This window comes from Pseudoliparis swirei, unplaced genomic scaffold, assembly GCF_029220125.1.
Source record: "Pseudoliparis swirei isolate HS2019 ecotype Mariana Trench unplaced genomic scaffold, NWPU_hadal_v1 hadal_70, whole genome shotgun sequence".
NCBI lineage: Eukaryota > Metazoa > Chordata > Actinopteri > Perciformes > Liparidae > Pseudoliparis > Pseudoliparis swirei.
The window spans coordinates 1-21,547 of record NW_026613306.1 but is presented as its reverse complement, the minus strand read 5'-3'; the positions used below and the strand labels follow the sequence as shown (position 1 = coordinate 21,547).

The 21,547-nt window shown below is 44.0% G+C and overlaps 2 protein-coding genes across 2 annotated transcripts; one reads left to right on the top strand and one right to left on the bottom strand.

The window, feature by feature from the left end:
- Window positions 1–7,407: 7,407 nt before the first annotated feature.
- fam241a (family with sequence similarity 241 member A) lies at window positions 7,408–18,848 on the top strand. Its single transcript, XM_056411090.1, has 2 exons — window positions 7,408–7,667; window positions 13,004–18,848. Exons 1-2 carry the CDS (start codon window positions 7,518–7,520, stop codon window positions 13,283–13,285), a joined length of 432 nt encoding a protein of 143 aa, XP_056267065.1. The 5' UTR covers window positions 7,408–7,517; the 3' UTR covers window positions 13,286–18,848.
- A 156-nt stretch (window positions 18,849–19,004) lies between these two features.
- Window positions 19,005–21,483, bottom strand: LOC130191435 (JNK1/MAPK8-associated membrane protein-like; the record flags this gene model as incomplete). Its single annotated transcript, XM_056411091.1, has 4 exons — window positions 19,005–20,401; window positions 20,531–20,607; window positions 20,697–20,878; window positions 21,249–21,483. Coding segments are annotated over 4 exons (713 nt in total), but the record flags the coding sequence as incomplete, so codon positions are not given.
- Between the last annotated feature and the right edge of the window lie 64 nt (window positions 21,484–21,547).

Below are 21,547 nucleotides of genomic sequence, written 5' to 3'. Positions count from 1 at the left end.
CCTCTGAAGAAGAAGACAGTGAGGCAGAGGAGGTTTGCTCCCTGGTATAACCCTCAGACCCGCAAACTAAAGCAAGCGTCACAAAAGCTGGAAAGCATATGGCGTTCAACTAATCTGGAAGAATTCAATTCAATTCAATTCAGTTTATTTGGATAGCCCAATTTCACAAATTACAAATTTGTCTCGGAGTGCTTTACAATCTGTACACATAGACATCCCTGCCCCAAAACCTCGCATCGGATCAGGAAAAACTCCCAAATAACCCTTCAGGGGGAAAAAAAGGGAAGAAACCTTCAGGAGAGCAACAGAGGAGGATCCCTCTCCAGGATGGACAGGTGCAATAGATGTAATGTGTCCAGAAGGACAGAGTTAAAATACATTCAATGAATATGACAGAGTGTATGAATAGTTCATAGCAGGCATATTCCACGATGGAGACCTCCATGATCCATCAGGCAGAATCCCGCTTAGTTTGGCGAGATAGTCTTAAAACATATAAGAAGGCCCTCCGTAATGCCAGAGCAGCCTATTTACTCATCAGTAATAGAGAAAAATAAGAACAACCCCAGGTTTCTCTTTAGCACTGTAGCCAGGCTGACAGAGAGTCACAGCTCTGTGGAGCCGAGCATTCCTATAGACCTCAGTAGTAATGACTTTATGAACTTCTTTAATGAAAAGATTTTAACTAGGGACAAGATTAATAATCTCTTGCCCTTAACCAGTGCCAATCTGTCCTCAAGTGGAATGGCCTTGGAAACTGCTGTATGCCCTGGTGTGTATTTAGATGGCTTTTCTCCCATCAACCGTGACCAATTATATTCAACAGTTTCTACTTCTAACACGTCTACCTGTCTCTTGGAACCCTTCCCGATGAGGCTGCTTAAAGACGTTTTGCCTTTAATTGGCAGCTCTCTATTAGATATTATCAATGTGTCTTTGTTAACAGGCCACATACCACATTCCTTCAAAGTAGCTGTCATTAAACCTCTCCTGAAGAAGCCCACTCTGGATCCAGAGGTGTTGGCTAACTACAGACCGATCTCTAACCTCACCTTCCTCTCCAAGATCCTTGAGAAAGTGGTCGCAAATCAGTTGTGTGACTTTCTACATCATAATAGTTTATTTGAGGAGTTTCACTCAGGATTTAGAAAACACCACAGCACAGAGACAGCACTGGTGAAAATTACAAATGACCTCTTAATGGCAGCAGATAAAGGACTCATCTCTGTACTGGTCTTGTTAGACCTTAGTGCTGCATTCGACACCATTGACCATGACATCCTATTACAGAGACTGGAGCAGTCTATTGGCATTTCAGGCACCGCACTAAGTTGGTTTAAATCCTATTTATCAGATCGATCTCAGTTTGTATTTGTAAACGATGAAGCATCGATAACCACCAACGTTAGTCACAGAGTTCCACAAGGTTCTGTGCTTGGACCAATTTTATTTACCTTATACATGCTTCCTTTGGGCAATATTATCAGGAAACACTCCATAAACTTTCATTGTTATGCAGATGATACACAACTATATCTATCGATAAAACCAGAGGAGACCAACCAACTCAGCAAAATTCAAGCATGTCTTAAAGACATAAAAACATGGATGACCTGCAACTTCTTGATGTTGAACTCAGACAAAACCGAAGTAATTTTACTCGGCCCTGAGCACCTCAGAGATCAATTATCTGGTGATGTGGTTTCTGTAGATGGCATTGCCCTAGCATCCAACACCACTGTAAAGAATCTCGGTGTTATCTTTGATTGGGACTTGTCCTTTAACTTCCACGTAAAGCAAATCTCAAGGACTGCATTCTTTCATCTACGTAATATTTCAAAAATCAGGCACATCTTGTCTCAAAAAGAGGCAGAAAAATTGGTTCAGGCGTTCGTTACTTCGAGACTGGATTACTGCAACTCGTTATTGTCAGGCTGCTCAAATAAGTCTCTTAGGTCCCTCCAGTTGATCCAGAATGCTGCAGCTCGTGTTCTCACTAAAACTAAGAAAGGAGATCACATCACTCCTGCACTAGCTGCTCTGCACTGGCTCCCCGTAAAATCAAGAATCACTTTTAAAATTCTTCTCTTAACCTACAAAGCCTTGATTGGTGATGCACCATCATATCTTAAGGAGCTTGTAGCACCATATTGCCCCACTAGAGAGCTGCGCTCACTAAATGCGTGGCTACTTGTAGTTCCTAGAGTCTTAAAAAGTAGAATGGGAGCCAGAGCCTTTAGTTATCAAGCTCCTCTTTTATGGAACCAGCTTCCACCTTCAGTCCGGGAGGCAGACACAGTCACCTCATTTAAGAGTCGACTTAAGACTTTCCTCTTTGACAGAGCTTATAGTTAGGGCTGAATCAGGTTCACCTGGTCCAGCCCCTTGATATGCTGCTATAGGCTTATAGGCTGCTGGGGGACATTTTAGGATGCACTGAGCACCTATCTCCTCTTTTCTCTCTCCTTATGGATGAATTTTCATCTCTCCATCACACATTACTAACTCTGCTTTCTCCCCAGAGTCCTTTTGACTTCACGTCTCATAGGGTCATCGGACCCTATGAGACGGCATAGATCCTATCTGCCTGATGGATCATCGAAGTCTGGATCGTGGAATTCCTGCTACCAACTACACCACTGCCCTGTTGAGACTCCGCCCACTCCTCCTCCCCACCGCCATCTGCCTGATGGATCGTGGAGGTCTCCATCGTGGAATATGCCTACTATGAACTATTCACTCTGTCATATACACTGAATGTATTTTAACTCTAAATCTGTCCTTCTGTACACATTACATCTATTGCACCTGTCCATCCTGGAGAGGGATCCTCCTCTGTTGCTCTCCTGAAGGTTTCTTCCCTTTTTTTCCCCCTGAAGGGTTATTTGGGAGTTTTTCCTGATCCGATGTGAGGTTTTGGGGCAGGGATGTCGATGTGTACAGATTGTAAAGCACTCCGAGACAAATTTGTAATTTGTGAAATTGGGCTATACAAATAAACTGAACTGAATTGAATCATGATATATTCAGAATAGTTATTATGCACATGTTTTATTGTAAATAAATATAGGTCAGTCATATTTGCACAGTATTGGCCTGTCAGAAAGATCTCTCCAATCACAGGGTCCGGTGAGATGGCTTTCAGTATTTCTGCCCCTTGTTAATATTAATATGAATTATTGAATTGGACTGTCCTGTCCAGGTCCTTCAAACCTCAGAATAAACAACACGTAGCAGCTGAAGTATGTGCCGATACGTGTTATGTCTGCCTGACGAAGGTTAGCCACTCCGCTTCACCCAAAGCAACACACACACACATAAATGTTGTTACAATGAGAGAGGGGGACGAGGGCCCCCCTCCTGTGAGAAAGAAGCAGACGAGCAGATCCGAGGTCAGGACGACGTCTTGGAATGTGGGTGCTTGAAGAGCCGGACTTGTTTTAGGAAAGTCAGAGTCGTTTTGGGTTTTGACATGTGCTGACTGAAAAGGACTCCCGCTGTGATTGCAATAGCTTATATTTTACATGTGTGATCAGAGAATAAATCCTCCCGTTGGAAAGGAGAGAACGAGAGAAGGTCGTTGGCTGAATTACTACTTTACCAGACATCCAATTTTGGAAATACGTTACACCCTCCAGAATGGAACAGTCAGTCTGCTGAACTTAGACTTGCTCAAACATGGATTCTGATAAAACCAGCCTAAAAATCTTCCTTTTTTTTAGGTATTTTCTTAGATTGGGTTTACCATATTTGTACCGTATGCTTCTAGTTTTATGTGTATGTTTCGATGGATGTCTCTGTTTATTTCTATTTTTTTGTTTTATTTTGTTTTATGTAAAATACTATGTAAATTAATTCAAAACACTGCCATCAGTTGTTCTCCAAAGTAAAAACATCTCTGGGTTCTTCAGAGCATTAATATAGCGTCAAATAACTGTTATACACTGTATGTAAAGATATAGAGGAGGAACATCTACCTGTGTAACACCCTGTTCTGTTTCTACTGTGTTCCGTGTCTCCTATGTCTCCTCTGTCTTCATTGTTTAATTCCCTGCACCTGCCCTCAGCCACTCTTGTCTCGTTACTGTCTGATGTCGTACACCTGTTTCCCCCCGTATATATTGTGTCAGTCTTTCCCTTGTCTGCTGTCGGATTGTCGTCTCTGGTTCCGTGTCCTTTTCCCGTCGTCCTGCCCGTGTTCCTGGTTCTGCCTGTTGACCCTGCCTGCCCCTTTTGGACCTTGTTTTTTTGTGAACTGTTTTGCCTCATTAAAGAGTGCTTTTTATTTTTATTTATATTGCGTCCAGCCTGTCACTCTGCACCTGAGCCTCACCCCGTCACAAGAACCTGACAGAACAAGCCGACCATGATTGGCTCAGCAGAGGACAGTGTGCGCTCAGCTCTCCAGACGCAAGAGGAGCATCTTTCAAGGATTGAGCAGTTAATCTCTGGGAGGTACAAGGAGCTCCACGACCAACAGAGTTCTTTGACCGAACAGCTGAGGGATCTGCTACTCTCAAGCGAGCCGGTGCGGGCCGGCTGCGGTTCCCGGTCGCCTGATGGGTCGGCACCGCCAGCCCCGTCTGGCTCCCAGCCCAAGCCCCAGCAGCCCTCGACGTGCCTGTCCGGCATTCCCCGTAACCTGTCGGAGCCCCGGCTGTTCTCCATTGCCCCCCGCCGTTCCTGTCGGGCATTTCCTGTGTCCCGCCGGCTCCCGCTGCGGCCTCAGTGTCGCAGCCCCTGGAGGTTCCCGCTGCTGCCTCGGGGCCACAGTCCCTGCCAGTTCCCACTGCCGCTTCCGCCATGCTGCAGTCCCAGCCGATCCGACCTCTCCATGCCCCTTCCCCGTCCCGGCCGGCGCTAGTTCCCTCTCTCCCGTCTCCGTCCCGGCCGGCCCCAGTTCCTCCTGCCCTGTCTCCGTCCCAGCCGGTCCCTGTTCCTCTTGCCCCGTCTCCGTCCCAGCTGGCCACAGTTCCCTGTGCCCCGTCTCTGTCCCGGCCGGCCCCAGTTCTCCGTGCTCTATCTCCGTCCTGGCCGGCCCCAGTTCCCTGTGCCCCGTCTTTGCCCCGGCCGGCTCTAGTCCCTCCTGTTCCTATTCCTTCCCGCCCGGTGGTAGTTCCCTGTGTCCCGTTTCCCCCGTCCCACTCTCGACTGTCCCGTCGCCGTCCCCCCCCTTGCCCGCTTCCGGTTCCCAGTGTCCCGTCGCCATTTCGTCCGGCTCCAGTTCCCAGTGTCCCGTCGCAGTCTCTCCCTTTCCCGATTCCGGTTCCCAGTCTCCCGTTGCCATCTCATCCTGCTCCAGTTCCCAGTGTCCTGTCACCATCCCAGCTGGCTCCAGACCCCGGCCTCTCCTGTGCCCGGTACCCCAGCTACCCATCCCTGTACTCCGGCCCGCCCTCTGGCGCGCCTTTCGCCTGGTGGTTCGCCCGCCAGCCCACCCCCCAGACTGCTTCTGCCATGCCCTTTGTCCCTCCGCCGGCTCCCACCCACCCTTGTTGATCCTTTGGGACGTCTGGTATCCGTCCCTTAAGAAGGGGGTACTAAAACACCCTGTTCTGTTTCTCCTGTGTTCCGTGTCTCCTATGTCTCCTCTGTGTCTTCTCTGTCTTAATTGTTTAATTCCCTGCACCTGCCCTCAGCCACTCTTGTCTCGTTACTGTCTGATGTCGTACACCTGTTTCCCCCCCTATATATTGTCAGTCTTTTCCTTGTCTACTGTTGGATTGACGTCTATAGTTCCGTGTCCTTTTCCCGTCGTCCTGTCTGTGTTCCTGGTTCTGCCTGTTGACCTTGCCTGCTCCGAACCTGGATTCTCTGCCTGCCCCTTTTGGACCTTGTTTTTTTGTAAACTGTTTTGCCTCATTAAAGAGTGCTTTTTTTGTTATTTATATTGCGTCCAGCCTGTCACTCTGCACCTGAGCCTCACCCCGTCACAAGAACCTGACAACCTGAGCAGAGAATGAAGCCACTCTTTCTGTGTGATTTGTGATCAGAGCTTTATTTAAGTAGTGGGTCCGGCCGTGCACTGCATGCTCTCAAAACCATGTGGAGGCAATCCCTCAATCATAGATTTGCTATTATTTCCATACGAAGCTCCTTGAACTAAAAACTAAGATAACAAACAAAGATACAATGAATTGATATTGAATTATTATTGAAAATTATGTAAAATTGATCAATAACCATTTAATTATGACATTTCTTACAATTTAGAATTATATTCTTTCATCATTAGTCATCAGTCCTTTTTTAATTGCTTAAGAAATGTTATATAATAAAATTGTACATTAACAGAATTATATAATGTTTGGTTAACCTGTACTCAATTTGGTTGTAACAAGGTTACTGCTACCTTATCCATGAGCATGTTATTATTTAAACTAATGTTACACCTTTCTTTTGCAATATGGGATACCATTCAGTGACTAAATATTTACATGTCAAACGATGACATCACCAAATTAGCACTGGTCTGTTGGTTCCTTGGAGCGTTAATATTGAAGTTATTAAAACATAATGTATTTAGTTGTGTTTCGGCAAAAAGAAAATCATAAATACACTGAGAATTAAATCAGCCTCACTCGACCTGAGCACTGCTATTCCACTGTCCCCGTATGTGCAGGCACACAGAGCTGGGCAGGATTGGATCTCCAATTGAAGGGACTGCAAGATGTGAACCAGTACCAGCAAATACATCCTTCATCAGTCAAACCATATACCCATACAGGCACTTTGTAACTCCATATTCCCAGTCCTCTCCAGTCTGAGGTTTGTGTCCACCCTGCAGTGTGAAACCGAATCCCAGATTAGCTGGGATTACACTATTTACAAGCAGAGTGTAATCCCACGCCTCACTGTCAGAAGAACAAATCACAACATCAGGTCAGGTCCGAGCATTTTTTGGGGGGCCTCGGGGATATTGGATCCACCAACCCACCGCGTAGTGTTTCCTATTGCGCATTAGACATCACACTGCACTCCTGTATTCATCTTTGTATTCAAAGTTGCTTCTCAGCACTTCCCTGCCATCATTACATATGTTATTGTGTATGCTGCAGAGTGACATTTTAATGGAGAGGAAGAAAAATTCCCTCAGCAGTTTTATTAGACATTTAAAGCTATACGGTTTAAAAAAAAAAGACAAATAAAACTGATTGTCAAAGAGCTGTGACCCTGTTCGCAAACTCAACAAGCAGAAGATGACCTGACCTGGACTCGTAAAGCATGTCTGCTGGACGTCTCCTTCTCGTGGCGATGTCTGCATCATTTATGAAGCCAAATTGTGCCAGCAGTACTACCTACTGGCCCGTAGGTGGCGCGTGATGACACATACAGAACTGCGAGTGGCTGCGGCTCTGCGATTGGACGAAATCTAGCCCTCGCGGATGTGTCGTGAACGCGCGGTGCGGCGCTCGGGGCGGACACCCCGGGACAGACACCAGGGACTGCGCGCCTTCATTCAGCCCGCTGGCATGTTTTGATTCCCTGAAAGTTACCGTCTGTGGACGAGCATTACAATGTCCAATGCAACGCAGCACGCGAGCGGCCAGTGTGCTTTTCGTCGACGCGAATTCGCAGAGCTGCCGACAGACAACCAGAGGAGATGGCACGCGCCTCAACACGACCACGGCGCGAGGCAGACCGCACTCCAATACCAGCGACACCAGGTTAAGCAGAAGTACACAAACAATCTAGCGAGCTGTGTTAAGACTTTTCAAGCTAACGGTGACGAGCCGGATATTCACAGACCGGGACTCGGGAAGCGGAGCGGTGGGGTCGGAGATAAACTCAGTGAGGCGTTATGATTATGAACGCGCTCGTCGGTGTCGGTCACAACTTAGTTCGACCTCAGTTCTGACCGTTTTCAGTCCTATGTGACCTATGTGACCAGCCCAGATGACACCGGCGCGCGAGCCAAACTCACCATTTCAACGAATCTGACACTTCAATGTTTCTTTTCAAAGTCCAGCGAAACAAACCTGAAATAACGCGACCCTACATATTACGAACGATAATCGGTTAACAACTTACTTGGGATATAGCACGATATGAGCGTGCCTGGTAGACAAGTTATTTTAATGAAATAAAAATACTTATATAGACACACCGAAGTTAAGGGGGCTCTTGTTCCCTTCGGCCTCTCGAGCCACCTTCTACTAACGTGTGGATTCATATGTTCCGTGTCGGCTTTTAAATTAATCGCTTTTCCTTTGGAGTCTAGCGTCATTTTCTCATCGTGAGAGAGGCCCCCACGTAACAGTGACATTACATTACGTTACATGTCATTTAGCTGACGCTTTTATCCAAAGCGCCTTACAATCATGTGACAATCATACACCGTAGCGTAGACACAGCTACGGGGAGCAATTCAGGGTTAAGTGAATGTGCTCAAGGACACATCGACTAAGGCGGGGATTGAACCGCCAAAGACCTGCTAACAACTGACTCTCAGTCGCCCCACAGGGACATGTTATTCATTGGAACAGTGACTCCGTTTAACAACGTTCAGCATTAGCTTGTGTTATTACAATGTACTATCACGTTGAGAGTAGTTCCTCAGCCCACAAACAGTAGTAGTTTAATCATCATGCCCACTTTCCCCACACTGGGGATCCGGACCACATTGAAGTCGTGCTGCATGTTGGCCTATACTTTATAAGAACTTCTTTATTATGTTACTTCAGTTGCCGGGTTTGGCATTGTACAACATTAAAGCTAGTTGTTAGGATTCAACATCACTTTTAGTTTAAACTAGCATTAACTCTTTTTTTAACACAATTGACTGACGTGTAAATGTCTTGGTCTGTGGTGTTTGCCCATAGTGAACTTGCAGTTAGTGACAATTTAGTTTATGACCTGTCATTTCCCCCTTTTTCTGTGTTATAATCTTTTTTTATCTGGGTGTAGCCCGTGCTCTGCTGCCCTTGAGAAGCCCATTTGTTTTCCTTGTTTCTGGCGATACTGCAAGCAGCTCAGAAAGTCACCAGGTGGAGTGTGTAAGAGCTACTGCAGGTGCACAATTGCTAAGAGGATAGGGTGCGTCTCCGAACGTTCCTGAGTTCAGGCTGCCAAGGTTATATTTAGTGACAATATGCAAAGAAGGGCCACCGATAGCAGAGCTAAGGCATTCACGTCGTCATCAACAAGTCAAGAAAGATACCATGTGGTGTCGTGGAAATACAAAGATTAACTTGACAAGCTTTTTATTGCTGCATCCATACAAGGCAATTCTCATTTCCCAGGGGCAAAACAGTGAGATAAGGTGATAATCATTAACACTGGTCCGTATACACTTCATGCTCGATAACTGGCCCAACTAAATATGTGGTGTGATTTCACTTCAAGTCAGTGCACGTCATGAGGAAATGGCCATGCTTTTTACAATGCATTCTTGGAATTATCTAGAGCGATAATGCTCTAATGCGGAAGTCACTGTAAGGACTATTGTCTGACTTGTAACATTGACTGGGTAACCTCTTATTTTTGTTCAAGGTTTACATATACAAGAGGTCATGATTAGGGTTGGGTACCGGAAACCGGTGCCAATATGGTACCGGTTCCAATACAACCGGTATTACCCCGACCGAAACGCAACGCACATTTCGGTGCTTCTTTCCGGTGCCTGAGCCGATTGAAATTGAAAAAAACTATTGTTGTGAACTTCTCTGGTGACTCCGCCCTGTCAGCAGGTTACGAGCCTCTCATATTTAAGTTTGACAGCGGAGGCATGCGCCGTGTGTAACGGCGTGAGGCCGTGTGGAGCACACCAGCGTCAGGCTGGGCGCGATTGGGAGACCGTCACCGGTCCCCCTGAACACGTGGAGACCGATTATGACGAGCAACCTTAACTCAGATTAGTACCGTATCGTTGATTGCAAGTATTGCATTCATAAAAGTAGCCCAAGAAATAATAAATTAGCCATTATAACCATGTTTAAGCTAGCTCGTAGCAGATGTGTTGGTGTCCAGCGGTCCCGGCTGTATACCCGGTGTTACTGGGAATATAATGACGGAGGAATAATGACCGTGGGGCATCACTTTGTTTCAGTGGACCTCTCGCTGTCAGAAGCAAAGCTTTATTTGTCACGTGTCATCTTCAGTACCTCTGATTGGTTGTTCTCTTTGCCCATCAAAACAGTGACAGGATTAACCCTATAAGGGCTGCACATGACTATACATATCACATCATATAATGGAGAACATATATTGCAGGGCTCCAGACTAACTTTTTTAACTAGGAGCACAGTGGCCCCTAACTTAAAATGTTAGGGGCGCAAGCAGAAAATTTAGGGGCGCACACAGGGTTTTCCTGGGTCAAAATTTGTTTGCGCGCTGTGCGCGCACCATCTATTCATGCAGTCGAGATGTTGAGTGAGTGATCAGCAGCTGGCCGCTCTGCCGTGATGCGCGCACACATCCGCGCACACGGGTGAGCACACCCCTCACTAGCACCCCCTCCCCCGTTAACAACTCTTCTCGGCTCGCCCAAATTTTCTTTATGCAGGAAAAACCCTGCGCACAGTAGAAATCCACTTGCAAAGTTTTCCCATCATTTCTACTGTATTACTGATAAATAATTTGACAATATACAATCTTATGCCTTTTTGCAATCATGAACTGCAAAACATTCACAACAGAGAACTCTTCAGAAGTTACATATTTTAAGAGAAAACTTACCTTGAGCATGTGCATGTTGCACTTCGATGTGGCCAATCAAAACATTTATTGGTTTCTAGAGATGCACCGATCAGGTTTTTGGTGCCGATCACCGATCACTGAAATCAGTATCTGCCGATCACCGATAATACCGATCACGGTGTCGATTGACGCATTCTATTTATTGTGGAGCATTATTGCTATGAGGACTATGAGGAAATACATATATAAAGCAACTCAAACATTAAAGAAATTACAGATTTCTTTAAACATTTCGGACTTTTACTTTGAGAAATGTCCTAATTGATACATTACAATTGTTTGATTGCTATTGTAGGGGATTTCAGATATGTATGGAACACATCTGCATTATTCATTTCCTGGAACTCTTGGGGAAATCTATATACAGGACTTTTCTTAACATACAAAAGTCTGACTAATTTTTATAAACTCTTCCTTGGTCCAGTAAAAATGTTCTAATGTTAGCATATGTTAAGCTAAATCTCAGAAACGATCTCTAAAGATATTAAATCAGTTTATTGTTTACTTTTATATGTTCGTGTATGATTTGTCGACATCTTATTTTGAAAAACGGATGTTGTTTCACGTGGTTCTTTACGCTAACTTTGCAAAACCGGATGTTGTCACTTAAATCCTTCCGCTAACTTTATCAAAACCCTCGCGCGCTCCCGATCGAATGTGTTTACCGTGAGCATCAGTCTCTAGGGGCTCAGACATGTGAGAGTCGGCTGAGTTGACCCAGAGATTCAACTCGGGGGACGGGGACGCCGCTCGGTGGTGAGGATCCCCTCGTGGACCTCAACTCTGCGTTCAACGCCGGTCGCATTGTCTCCGCTGCGGTGCGCCTCTTTTCACACATTAGCCCCCCCCCCCCTCGCTCTCACACACAGGCCAGCCTTCTTCTTCGGTTTTCGTCTCCTTTCTTCTTCTTCTGGAGTTAATGTCGGTTAGCAAACCAGTCATTCAGGCATTACCGCTAACTATAGTGGGCTGAAGTGTAGAACAAGTTTGTCAGCAACAAAAATATTTAATAACAAAACCAAAAAAAATCTGCTAATTTACTGGTCGCGCATGCGCGAGTTGATGAAAAATTTACTCGCACTGTGTCTAATTTTAGGCGCAAAATGCGACCATTTGGTCGCAGTCTGGAGCCCTGTATTGTGTATGTTAACAGTCTGTTATCCGTTGTTTGTCAGTGCTCCATGATAACGGCTTCTACAGGGAATGTGGCCAAAGAGGTTTTTAATGTCCTCATTGTGCGTTTAAAAAATAACAAGTATCGGTTCAGGCACCGTTTAGGCACCGGTATTGTTTTAGAAGTACCGGTTTACCACCGGTATCGGAAAAAACCCAAACGATACCCATCCCTAGTCATGATAGTTTAAATGAAGAGATGATGAATGCTAATAGTACATTTGAACAAGACTTGACAACATGAGTTATTAATGTTTGAGAAAGTGGCTTGGTGTGCGGGTAAGGGGAGTCTATACATTAAATTATTGGTTAAGTACATGTGACACATGATTGCTTTGTGTGTCAGGGTCAAATATATTCTAAGGGGGAAAACACCAAACTGTAATGTTAAAACTAAAATACCTCGAACCTCGTTGGACCTTTCTGTACCAACAGACTTGTTAACTTTTTTCTGACATACACTGATGCCAAAAGTAGCTCTAATTTAGTCAGGTTTTCAGTCATATCCAAACATAGTAGATTATATGTTATTGAAAGTCTGTAATATTTATTAGTAAAATGTGTATAATCCTGGTATAAGAAATAAATCATTAAACCCCTTTGGTATCATTTGTGTGAGCTACCTTTGTCGTCCCTGTGAAAAGTGAAAACAAGACATAAATCGCCTGTTAATCTTCTTGTGCTTCCTTCCTTTTAGGGCTGCACCCATTAGCCGCTTGACATATAATTGGCAACAAATCAATTTAATTGTTTTTAGTAATCCCCTAAAATATGGCAAATGTTTGCTGGTTTGAGCTGATATTGAGTTCAGTATGTTTGGGATTTGGACTGTGCCGTCTAGTGAAAAAGCAAATGGAATTCTTCACACTGGGCTGCAACAAATTATAAAGGGCATTTGTCACTGTTAATTGATTAATTGTGAAAATAATCAACAAATTAATCAATTCTGAAAATAACCATTAATGGCAGCCCACTTCTTTCTGTCTCAAGTGTCCCAATAAAAGGCCTACAGGCTTTTACTTTGACCTTGTGTGCTACTCCATGGAGGCAAATATATCAAACCCCTAAATAATGACCAAAGGTTGGTGTTGGAGTGTCCATGAGTAACCTGTCCTGACCCCCGTCTCCACAGGTCGATGGCAGCCGGAGCCATGATCCCACCATCGGATGGCCCCACGTGGACGACCCCACCACCAGAGAGCCTCGATTAGATGACTGCGAACGGATGGGCACCCTGTTCGGGATGCTTAACAAGTGCCTACGGGGGATGGGATTCAGCCAGATGTACTTTGGGGACAAGATCGTGGAACCAGTTGTGATCTTGTTCTTCTGGCTGCTGCTCTGGTTCCTGGGCATCCAGGCCCTGGGACTGGTGGGAACTCTCTGCATTATCATCATCTACATCCAGGAGTGAAAAGAGCAGAATGTTTAGCAGAGCCTGCTGTTTTTCTTTGTTTGACGCTTAACATATGCAGGATTTTGTACTAATGGGTGTTTGGATTGGAAATCTGCAGTGGGCCTGCGCTTTTAGAGAGAGGGGGACAGGGGGACAGAGGTGCGATTTTTGCTCTGTAGTGATGCTGGCTTCAGCATGTTTCTATAAAAGGTCTAGAGTGTGTTCAGTCTGAGTAAATCCAAACCGGGGTCCTTTTTTCAGGATCGTCTGGTCTGGAGCTTCTAAGCCGTGCTGACTCGACGTAAACACATTGATTGGCTGATTTAAAAAAGAACACATTTTGGCAAACTCTTGCATTTTTATTGGATCCCAGATACTTATGTTGATGGCTAATGAATGAGATCATGTAATTATTGGTTTTGTTCCAATGTTAGTTATATCCACTTATGCATAGACATTGTGCAATAGCTGCGAAGATGGATGCCACCGGCAAGACTTGGTTCTTAATGGCGATCAGTTCTACATAAGTAAGCAGTCTAGGGCCACAGATACACTGTGTTATTAATGTGGCTTCTGTGTCCTATTGTGTGTAGACTTGACGCTCCAATGTGACCTGCCTGATCGGATTAATTTAGTGCTTAACCCTCCTGTTATGTTCGTTTCTTACATACAGCCGTGATGTTCCCGGGTCAATTTGACCCGGTTAATGTTGAATCATCCAAAAGTGATCAGAAACCAAAACATTCTAAAAACTATAGTTTGTACCTCATCACCAACAACATTACTAACAATTAAATCAGTTTTTAGTGGAATTGAGTTATTTGCCCCTCCATAGATCAGAGTTCAATCAGGATCACTCACTCGTTTTTAATGAAAAATACATGTTCAAACTATTTTTTAGGTACATTGAAAAAATCTAAATCTAAATTGCATTAGTCTACCATAACATGTATTTTCTCCTAAATTTTATTTGCATTTTGTAAGTTTTTTTTTCATGGGGTGATGTAGATAAATAGAGATGAGACACCTGTGCTGTTCAGGGTCATAATGACCCGCCCACTAAAAATCAAGCCAAATGAGTCATAAAGGATTTGTATTGAAAGTAAACGTTAGTTATGTTTATTTTTAGTGTTAAGATGCATAAATTATATGATAAAAGATGACCAAAGGCCAGCACACAGTCATCCTCTTGGTGCAGTCGTATGTATCTGCAGAGTGTAATGTTGTAGGACTTCTCAGCAACCATTTTGTATGTTTGGCCCTCCCCTGATACGTGTGAGTGGAGTTTTCCCGCAGGGAAAAATAAAGGTTCCCGTCAAAATAGTATCTGTATTTCTCGCACAGGTGCGGTCGTTAGAAAGAGAATGTGTGTGGGTCTGAGATTGGGATGAGACAGGGTGTGTGTCTCTCCCAGTCAGACAGAAAGTATATTAGAAGTACTATACTACATATTTATTAGTTGAGACATGAAAGAAACCCTCACATTAGTGTCCCATGTCCAATAAAGGTGTATTTAGGGGGAAAGTTAGGAGATGATAAACATGGTCTGTAAAGTGTGTGTTGGTGTCTGTGCGCGCGTGTGTTAGTGTGTGTGTTGGTGTGAGTGTGTGTGTTGAAACTTGGTGGGAGGGAGTAAGAAAGACTGCCCTACATTTACAAAGAAAGAAATAGTCTAAACGTGACTCTTTTGGTGACTTTTAGCCTTCACTTTCACAGCCGGGTCAAATTGACCCGGGAACATCATCTCTGTTATATAAACCTACAGGGGGAGGTTGCAAATACATGATATTTTTTTTGTATTTTTTTTTACGTTGATTACACTAAATAAGGTAAGCAGAAGAAGTTTTATACAGAAAGAGTACTTAGAAGTATTTTTCCTAGATTTTCAAACTTTGAAACGGGTCAATTTGACCCGCAACATAACAGGAGGGTTAAAGGAAGGAGCTGTAAAACTCACATCATAACCTAACAAGTCTTCACAATGAAATAATTTTGTTCAAGGCATATTATTATTATTTATTTTATTATTTTGAAGCAACATGTCAAGAGATGTTACGGTTTTTCCATCAGCAGTAACTTAACACAACCCTCCATATCCTCTCCTTTTCTCCTGTGGAATGTGTGCTGATAAATGTAATTGTGTCCACATGCTGTCCACACCGCGTTGAGATCCCAACTCAATGCGAGCCAGACCACCTCGGCATGTGATCTGGTCTGGCTGAACCGCCAGCGAGAGCAGACCTAGATGGTGGGATGAAAGTAGCCCTGGCCCCGCCAGCTCTCTCCGCTCTCCTCGTCTCTGGCCGTCTAGCGCATCGCTAACGGATACGGGGGGAAAGCAACACTGATGAACAGATTGCGATCAACGCTTGGATGTAAAACACAACCAGTGTGTGTGGTCTTCCATTTAGTCTCTGCTGCTGTTGCCTCGACAATCGGAACCGTACAGTGCTGACACTGACATGTATTAATGCGTAGAGCCAATCAGTGCACTGACAGCATATTAATAGTATCATATCACACTCAATATTGTTGTTTTGGTTCAGTTTGCAAGTCTCCTTAACATTATTAATTTTATTGTTTACCTGTCACTTTGGTTGAGTGTCATTAACAGAACATGCCTCTTGCTTCTTAAACATATCAGATGGTCATCTTACTCACACTCCTATTGTTTAGGTCGATATATCTCGTGAGCCTCCTCTGGCTCTTTGAATCAATGTGTCCTTAATCATAAATGTACAAATCCAAAGCTGAATGTTCACACTCAGACTGAAGTGGAGAAAACTAATTTACATAATTCTAGCATACTGCTGCAATTTAACATTTATATTTACCGTACATTTATTAATTAATATATATATATACAGAACTGACTCATTATCAGGAGAAATGGCTGAAGTGTTTGATTTTCCTGGTGGTCTCAGGTAGTCTTTGCATATTTCTTGTATTGTGTAAATGTGTAGGTGTCCACGTTAACCGAGCACACTGACCCGCTGCACGTGTCCTGAAGACACTCCTCATTGTTTAGAAGGAGTTGTTATGCCTATCTACGAAGGAGATGCTGAACAAGAATATGTTCAATTCAATTCAGTTTATTTGTATAGCCCAATTCCCCAGCAGCTATAAGCCTATAGCAGCATATCAAGGGGCTGGACCAGGTGCACCTGATTCAGCCCTAACTATAAGCTCTGTCAAAGAGGAAAGTCTTAAGTCGACTCTTAAATGAGGTGACTGTGTCTGCCTCCAGGACTGAAGGTGGAAGCTGGTTCCATAAAAGAGGAGCTTGATAACTAAAGGCTCTGGCTCCCATTCTACTTTTTAAGACTCTAGGAACTACAAGTAGTCCCGCATTTAGTGAGCGTAGCTCTCTAGTGGGGCAATATGGTACTACAAGCTCCTTAAGATATGATGGTGCATCACCAATCAAGGCTTTGTACGTTAAGAGAAGAATTTTAAAAGTGATTCTTGATTTTACTGCGAGCCAGTGCAGAGCAGCTAGTGCAGGAGTGATGTGATCTCTTTTCTTAGTTTTAGGGAGAATACGAGCTGCAGCATTCTGGATCAACTGGAGGGACCTAAGAGACTTATTAGAGCAGCCTGATAATAAGGAGTTGCAGTAATCCAGTCTCGAAGTAACGAACGTGTGAACCAATTTTTCTGCATCTTTTTGAGACAAGATGTGCCTGATTTTTGAAATATTACGTAGATGAAAGAATGAAGTCCTTGAGATTTGCTTTACGTGGGAGTTAAAGGACAAGTCCCGATCAAAGATAACGCCAAGATTCTTTACAGTGGTGTTGGATGCTAGGGCAATGCCATCTACAGAAACCACATCACCAGATAATTGATCTCTGAGGTGCTCAGGGCCGAGTAAAATTACAAAAGGTTTTGTCTGAGTTTAACATCAAGAAGTTGCAGGTCATCCATGTTTTTATGTCTTTAAGACATGCTTGAATTTTACTTAGTTGGTTGGTCTCCTCTGGTTTTATCGATAGATATAGTTGAGTATCATCTGCATAGCAATGAAAGTTTATGGAGTGTTTCCTGATAATATTGCCCAAAGGAAGCATGTATAAGGTAAATAAAATTGGTCCAAGCACAGAACCTTGTGGAACTCCGTGACTAACGTTGGTGGTTATCGAGGCGTCATCGTTTACAAATACAAACTGAGATCGATCTGATAAATAGGATTTAAACCAACGTAGTGCCGTGCCTGAAATGCCAATCGACTGCTCCAGTCTCTGTAATAGGATGTCATGGTCAATGGTGTCGAATGCAGCACTAAGGTCTAACAAGACCAGTATAGAGATGAGTCCTTTATCTGCTACCATTAAGAGGTCATTTGTAATTTTCACCAGTGTTGTCTCGGTGCTGTGGTGTTTTCTAAATCCTGACTGAAACTCCTCAAATAAACAATTATGATGTAGAAAGTCACACAACTGATTTGCGACCACTTTCTCAAGGATCTTGGAGAGGAAGGGGAGGTTAGAGATCGGTCTGTAGTTAGCCAACACCTCTGGATCCAGAGTGGGCTTCTTCAGGAGCGGTTTAATGACAGTTACTTTGAAGGAATGTGGTACGTGGCCTGTTAGCAGAGACACATTGATACTATCTAATAGAGAGCTGCCAATTAAAGGCAAAACGTCTAACCCTTGTGTTGCCTTCGGGTCATTTTGACCCGATTCAATATTTAACCCTCCTGTCGCCTTCGGGTCAATTTGACCCGATTCAATGTTTAATGTCGGTGTTCTTTCGGGAGTCAACAAACAAACATAAAGTACCTCACACTTAAACTTGGAAAACAATATTAATTCTAATAATTTTCTGGAGATTTTAATAGCTGGGGTCATATTGACCTCAAGGGTAAAATATGTTAGTAAATATAAAGGTAACAGGAGGGTGAAACATTGAATCGGGTCAAATTGACCCGAAGGCAACACAAGGGTTAAGCAGGCTCGTCGGAATGGGGTCCAAGGGACAGGTAGACGTGTTAGAAGTAGAAACCGTTGACGATAATTGGTCACGGTTGATGGGAGAAAATCCATCTAAATATACACCAGGGCATACAGCGGTTTCCAAGGCCATTCCACTTGAGGACAGATTGGCACTTGTTAAGGGCAAGAGATTATTAATCTTGTCCCTAATAGTTAAAATCTTTTCATTAAAGAAGTTCATAAAGTCATTACCACTGAGGTCTATAGGAATACTCGGCTCCACAGAGCTGTGACTGTCAGCCTGGCTACAGTGCTAAAGAGAAACCTGGGGTTGTGTGGGCTATGATGACAAGTCTGTATGAACTGTGTGCTATAGACTTAAAGGAGCACAATCCAAGTCTAAAGGACTGTTGAGAGACCTTTTCATGTCGTTATGCTATTAGTGGAAATTCTGCATTTAAAAATGGGCTCAAGTATGACTGCAGAACTTTTAGCAGCAAGATGTCCGACATTATCTACAAGAAAAGGCAATATACATTGAAATGCCCCAGTGAGTGTTTCATCATCATACATTACAAACAATGTATGCATCATAAATGTTTGCCACAGATCTTTTCTTCTCTCAATAAATCCAGAAGCAAACAGGAGTCCCATTGGCCTGCTTTCAAGAACATCTCCCTGCAGCACTCCATGTTCTCCACTTTCTGTAGCGTGCATACAGTATAATCCCATGCCAAGAAAAGAAAGACTGATTTCTTGGATTCATTTTTTTTTTTTACATAATGCTGAAAAAAACAACAACATCCGTGTCAATTTTTTTATTTTTATGTTGTCCGGTTCTAAAAATGGACAAACTCAAAAGAGAACGGCAAATAAATATGGAGAGGGAATGGGTGGGATGACGCTAACAAGGCTCCTTTCATACCGAGTGTGTTCACCTTTGGCCTTGGAGTGTTCTCTGCATTGTTTGACTCAAAGACAATTCGTGGAAATATTTGAGGGGGGGGAAGAGATGCATGATGACATTACAGGCAGCTACACACCGTTGTTGTAATCTGAGCTTGTGTGTGCATGTAGAAAAGTCTACTGAACACTTACAATAATAATATACATGGCATATTAGCATTAGAAGCTTAACAGGACATAGCAGCACAATATTGGGTATTTCATGTGAAGTAAAAACACAATGCAGTTCATGAAATACAAAGCGGAGACACTATTTACATGTTTGTGCCTCTCTTATATCACCACGTGTGTTAAGAGGGAAAGATCCCTTGCAAACTTTAAAGACACATTCTGGACAGAGCCATAAAATAGTTTAAACATATTTCTCATCCAGGTGTTCTTCTCGTCCTACATATGAGCATGTCTGTATTCTAATAGAATATTGGGAAACTAAACTACACTTTAGGCTCATGTCAAATAAATACAAGACATGCAGTCATTTAGTCACCATGTCTGTATTCTAATAGAATATTGGGAAACTAAACTACACTTTAGGCTCATGTCAAATAAATACAAGACATGCAGTCATTTACAGTCACCATGTCTAGTGGTTACTTCTCATTGCCAGCGGCAGCGTGTGGCTGGTGTGGATTTGACCTTTGTGTGAGCGTGTGTGTTGCTCATGTGTGCGTGTGTCATCTTGGTACCACGTGTAACGGATCACCACAGAGGTGGTCTTCAGCACTTAGTCTGCGGACAGTTTCACCACTGGGCGGCCGTGAAACTTCAGATGTGTAGTTGAGATCAAAATATTTGAAGTATTATTAACAGTAATGTGAACAGCTGTGAGTTAAGAGTATAAGTGTAGTATTAATAAAAGAAAATTGAATTTATCCAGAAACAGATCTCAGGGACCACCTGTCCTGTTTGACCATTAAGTAGTCATCTCTCCCTCTCCCTCTCCCTCTCCCCCCCCCCCCCCCCCAAGTCAGGACTGCAGCCACCTGTTAAAAACGGTTTGCGCCGCTGGGGTCCGTCAGTGTCCTCTACCGCCTTCGGACAGGATGCGGCTGGGCTCAGTGAACTTGGCCGTTATGATGTAGAAGAGGGCGGGGCCCGGCACAAGGGCCAGCAGCGGAAGGTCCTGCTCCAGCTTGTCCAGTCGGGAGATGGAGACGATGCCGTACGCGTGGAGCAGCCAGTGGCTGAACAGCACGACCAGACGCTTCTTCTTGGCAATCAGGTTCTTAAAAGACTGAGGGGACAGAGGACAAGGACACACGCACAGAGAAAACATTACTGGCAGCTGCAAAATAAACATAACGCTTAACTGTAAACTAACTGTTGAAGTTACTCCCTTCAGAATCCAGGGGACGGTTGTTACCTGTATCTCAGAGGCCGACATGTACACAGCCAGTGTGACCAGAGACAGGACCAGTATGATGTAGGGGAACGCATAGTCTGAAATAAACAAACACGTCACTCACAGCTGCACATCAGTTAGTCCTAATAGCAAGAACATTTCCTGTGGCAGCTGGATGTGAACTCACAGAGCAGCCCTCCTCCCACGGCTTGCAGCACGGTGAGGATGGGGAAGAAGTACAGCGCGGCGTAGATGCTCTTGAAGCGATCCGACTTGCTCAAACCGCACGCTATCTTCTTCACCAACAGAGGACGCAGCAGCATCATCAGCACCAGGCAGAACGCATAGTAGATTAACACTATGGTGTAGCTAAGGAGGGGTGGAGAGAGAGAGAGAGAGCGAGAGAATCAATTTAATGTCATACGGTATAACAGCTGTTTATTGGCATTGGGGGGGGGCTTAAAACATTTAGTAAAAGGGACTTTGTTTGTATTTATTCATATGATTTCTTATATTTTAACCTTTCCATTAGTACTTCCTGGAAGTTTTATTTTCCTTAGTTTAAGATTGTGTTTATTTTTGTACGGATGTTTTCCAAGATCTAAATGCTGTGTATCAAAAAGAGAAACACATTTGTTGCTTTTGTTCCATTGTTAGTCTGGAAGCGCAGAATTAACTCCACCCAAGTTTGAATAATTACACGCCCCCCCCCCCCCCTCCCCTTGTCGTCAGCACTCACAGCGGGTAGACGGCCTCCTGGGTGCAGTGCAGTGTGTTGACGTAGTCTGGACTTGGGTTGTACAGCATGGTGTACCAGTCCGACAGCATTTGGACGTGACATGAATGGATACTGAGCTTTCCCACCGGCTCCGTGACCAGCAAGGTGACCACGGATGACACGCCGCACTCCAACATGGCCGTGATGTGCTGCAACAAGGCGCTGGAGCTGAAACGCACAACGAAACACAGAAACGCTCAGTTGTCTCTCTCAAATGCATGTGAAAACAAAAAGGTGAATACATTGCACCTTCATTCATG

What these genes read in the sequence shown, in the direction of transcription:
- fam241a (XM_056411090.1), top strand. Translation starts at nt 7,518, where the DNA reads ATGTCCAATGCAACGCAGCACGCGAGCGGCCAGTGTGCTTTTCGTCGA. An exon ending in TCCAATACCAGCGACACCAG is followed by an intron (nt 7,668 to 13,003) that starts GTTAAGCAGAAG and finishes CCGTCTCCACAG; the next exon opens with GTCGATGGCAGCCGGAGCCA.